The following is a 4,303-nucleotide window of genomic DNA, read 5'->3' on the forward strand; positions in this document are numbered from 1 at the left end:
GCAGGGGCCCAATTAAATTTTTTTGTCAGGGGGCCCAAGATTCCTGGAGGCACCCCTGCAGATGAATGAGTAGAAGGATTAATGAATGAATGAATGTGTCACTGACAGAAGGCGTTTCTTGTTCTGTTTGGTTTGTTCTGGTTCCTCCACATAACCACAGCAGCCTGTCAAACGAGTTGCTCATGTTTAAATTATACTGAGGCTCCTAATTAGACATGTTTTGTTCTGCAATAAAAAAAATCTAATTGGTTTAATTAGATTTTTAGTGCAGATGTAAATTCCTGAAAACAAGCGAAACGTTGAGTTGCTCTGTTAGATTTCAGTTCAGAGTTCAGTGAATCAGCAGGAAAACTCCAGAAGCTTCAGCTGCTCTCGGATCAGATCCTGCACACACTGAACTGAAAGGTGCGTCAGCAGGTAAAGCTCCTGTTTGTCTCCATGCTGAGGTCAAATTGGCTGAAAATGCGTCCAGTAAAACCGGCTCTGCTGCTTCGCCTTTGTCCAAACACCTCGACCGTTCCTGAGGTAAAAGCTGCCAGCTAACAAGCTTAACACAAAAAAACAACAACGAGGCATTCTGCTATTTTAGCACATAAGACCAAATTAATGTTTAAAAGGGAAACCATGGAGTCTGAACAGAATCCCAGAACTCCTCCAGAAACAGGAAGCTGTGGCGCTGCTGGAGAGAAGACAGACGGCGTCTGAAAGGAAGAACTTCCTGATGCATTGATGACATTTTAATCACGCCTCACTCTCTGCTACGATGCCAACAGTTCATCCGCTGCTCTACCAGAGAAAACAAGCCACTGGGTTGGATTTAGACCAATATCAGGGATCCACATATGATGATGAAGGTTGTAGTATATTTAAAGAATGTAATATACTGCAATTTAAATAAATGGATCAATTGGGCTGGTTTCTCAGAAGATTAGCATTCGGCTCATGAAAGAGACACGGAGTCTGAAGATCTGCAATGTGCCAGTGCATTATATTCACAGAGAAAGACAGAAAAACATATTTACAAATTCAACAAGGTAAACAGACATCTAAATGGCCATATAAAAAAACAAATATGCGCAATACCAGGAAAGAAAACAAACAAAATAAACAAAACCCAAGTTAATTAATCCCACCATTAACTAAACCCACACCCTTCAGTCCTTTGACCCCAAGCTGGGGTAACAAATCCCAAGACAGGCTGGCCTGGTAAGGTGCTTGATGTGGTATAGGTCCAAGATGGGAAATCAGAGATCAGGATGAGACAGAAAGTGTTCAGGCTGCAAGGAGCCTCCGAACATCCCGGCAGGAGAGCGGAAATCTTCACACATACAAGTGTAATCCTTTCTTATGGCTCTAGGCCTGGACATTTAGCTCGCCAACTTCTGGCCTGTATAAATAAACAGGACCAATAAACATTGAAATACAATTCAATCATTCTAATGTGTACACAAATCCATATTCAATAAATATCAAGTTCAGTATCAATCCAATCAATATGCAATTTAAGAAAATTAACCAAACATTCAAAACACTTCATTATTCAACCCAGTGTGGGTTCATTCAGTCCCACACAGCCAAGCGTATTGCTAATCGCTAATCGCTACGTCAAAACAACAGTCACCAGATCCTCATTTGTTCTACATTTAACTGCCATCTCTCCTGGCTGGTCTGGTGGTAATCGGCTCCTATGGTGTCATTATAGTTACACGATTTTTGTACAAATAAGGCAAAGAAAATAAAGAACAATAAAGCTCGACAAACCTGTAGCTCTGCTCCCCTCAACGCATCCTAGTGTTCAAACTTCCTGCTCCAATTAACATAGCCAGCCGATAGGCTGCAACACTACATGTGACCTTGGAAACCGAGCAGTGATTGGCTGCTTTATAGTCTCGCGAGAGCAACACTATTATCAGGATTATCATGTGATTTGATAAAGAGTTGGAGAAACCGGAGAAAATTAGTAGGTGAAGCTAGAAATTTACACCCGGGTTACAAGGTGATGATGAAGGTGATGATGAAGGTGATGATGAAGGTGATGATGAAGGTGATGATGAAGGTGATGCTATTGGGATCTGTCTCTGGTCGTCTGTAAAAGTCGTTTCATCTCATGATGGTTTAATGATCCCAGTTAGACGTAACCATCAATAATTCAGATACTGGCTTCCACTCTGCTGCTATTACCTGCCCACAAGAAGAGAAACACACACACACACACACACACACAGCATCCTGTTTGATGTTTTCATTTGTATTTAACCATCGAGCTGCAGACTCATGTTGGTCATTACCATTAATATCATCCCAAACTGCAGCAGACGCAGAAAAAAACACATAATGAAAACCTTCAACTCAACATTTCACACCCATCACTAGTACCAGTTCAATCCCAGTTTAATCCCAGTTCAATCCCAGTTTAATCCCAGTTTAATCCCAGTTCAATCCCAGTTTAATCCCAGTTCAATCCCAGTTTAATCCCAGTTTAATCCCAGTTCAATCCCAGTTTAATCCCAATTTAATCCCAGTTTAATCTCAGTTCAATCCCAGTTCAATCCCAGTTTAATCCCGCTCACCTCTCTCAGGTAGCAGGATATTCCTCTCAGAGCTTCTCCCATGGCGGTGGGGGACGGCAGCTGGAGGACGCAGAGACAGGACAAGGTGAGGACGTTTGGTCCAGACTGAAACGGACCAGAACCGTCTACTGTCCTTCTGAGCCCGGTTCTAAAGTATCTAGATCGGTGGTTCTGTCAGCAGAAATCTATTTGGTTTAACCTTCTAGACCGGCACGCTTCGCCAGCGACACATCCAAATTTGCAGTACCGTAATTCCGCCACACGAAGCGCTATCTGAAACATTCCAACGGTTTCTGACAGGGGAGACGTTGCCCTTTCCAGCGAATATCGGGTTATTACGGTAATTTCACAGCTGCAGCTGCAGAGAGTGAAATTAATCCGGGGGCCACTCGTTTATTAGACGGTAAATTGCGAAAATGACTTGCTGGATATTGAAAGTTCCGGTTGTTATGGATACATGGGTAAGTATATCATCTCACAGGACATTTAAAGAACTACTTACAATTAAAATAAGGAAGAAATATTGTTACGAAGAACATAAGGTAGCCCTTGAGGTTGTAACTGTTCTTTTTTTATTGCCGAGTGCTTTACGCGGACATGCCGGTTAAACTGTAAATAACGTAAAAAATAAAAAAAAAGACAAACAAAACGTCAATACTTAATATTGCGATATTCAAAAGGACAAACTTAAACACAGCTTAACAGCATTAATATATAACTCACCACATTGGGCAACACTCATGAACATTGGTAAGATTCGAAAGATGTGAATAAATGGCAGGTTCGGCTTGTTAGTGTGGTTGCTAGGCAACCTAAGTACACTAATGGTCCGCAGTTCGTTTTCTTCTTCTACACATACCAATACTATAGAGCCCCCTAGTGGAACGGAAGGAGTGAATCCAACAAATATAGAGGCAGACATTTGAAACTTAGGCGTAAAAGGGTTAAAGTCTCAGATGCCATTCGTCTCACAGGAAACAGGAAACAGAAAGCAGCTGCTGCTAGCTGCTAGCTGCTAGCGGCTCGGTTCTGGTCCATCAAAACTTTTACTTGACGTTTATGAAAATCTGCCAGATTCAGGTTTTACCGGCGGCGGATGCTCCAGGCAGGTGTGGAAATGTTTGGACTGGTCCGGTTTGACCCGCTTCAGGGGAACCCGGGACTCTCCGATCAACTCGTTATGAGTCAACTTGTCCTCATCACAGACGGTCAACCTGAGACATGGAGACAGAGAGACAGAGAGACGGAGACAGAGAGACATGAGTGTTTGTAAAATTACATATTTTCACCATACAATTAATTCAGATATAAATGTTGCAGTTTTAAACTAAATATTAAATTAACAAGCTAAATATTTCACTTACTAACTAAATGTTCAGTTTAGCTGGAAGCAAAATATTTAGTCTGCAAACTAAATATTTAAACCAGTTTACTCCGGCCTGCTGGCCCAGTTAGGAGCTGCTCAGGAAATGCTGGTTGCCATGGTGATCCCGCCGGAAGAACCACTTCTGGACCATCAGAGGAATAAAACGAGCTCCGTTTAAATTCTCCTGACACACCTGAGCGTCTTCCTGTGCAGGTCCTCCTCTGTGATCCCACAGTAGGTGAGCGTCTCATTCCAGATGGGATTCAGGGAGTTTCTGATCGTCTTCGTCTTCAGCTTGTTGGCCTGAAACACAGAGACAGAAGGGACACGGGGACACGCAGGGACACACGGGGACACGCAGGGACAC

At 42.7% G+C, this 4,303-nt stretch overlaps 1 protein-coding gene across 1 annotated transcript in view; it reads right to left on the bottom strand.

The window, feature by feature from the left end:
• The window catches only part of doc2a (double C2-like domains, alpha), a 38,475-nt gene that overhangs the window by 15,288 nt on the left and 18,884 nt on the right, over nucleotides 1–4,303 (bottom strand). Inside the window, exons 5-7 of the mRNA XM_015055557.1 lie at nucleotides 4,130–4,239; nucleotides 3,658–3,784; nucleotides 2,571–2,630 (exon numbers count right to left, since the gene is read on the bottom strand). Coding sequence (XP_014911043.1) covers nucleotides 2,571–2,630; nucleotides 3,658–3,784; nucleotides 4,130–4,239 — 297 coding nt within the window. The remainder of the gene's footprint in view (nucleotides 1–2,570; nucleotides 2,631–3,657; nucleotides 3,785–4,129; nucleotides 4,240–4,303) is intronic.

Source organism: Poecilia latipinna, unplaced genomic scaffold (genome assembly GCF_001443285.1).
Source record: "Poecilia latipinna isolate Pla-1442-1.1 unplaced genomic scaffold, P_latipinna-1.0 Scaffold1319, whole genome shotgun sequence".
Classification (NCBI taxonomy): Eukaryota; Metazoa; Chordata; class Actinopteri; order Cyprinodontiformes; family Poeciliidae; genus Poecilia; species Poecilia latipinna.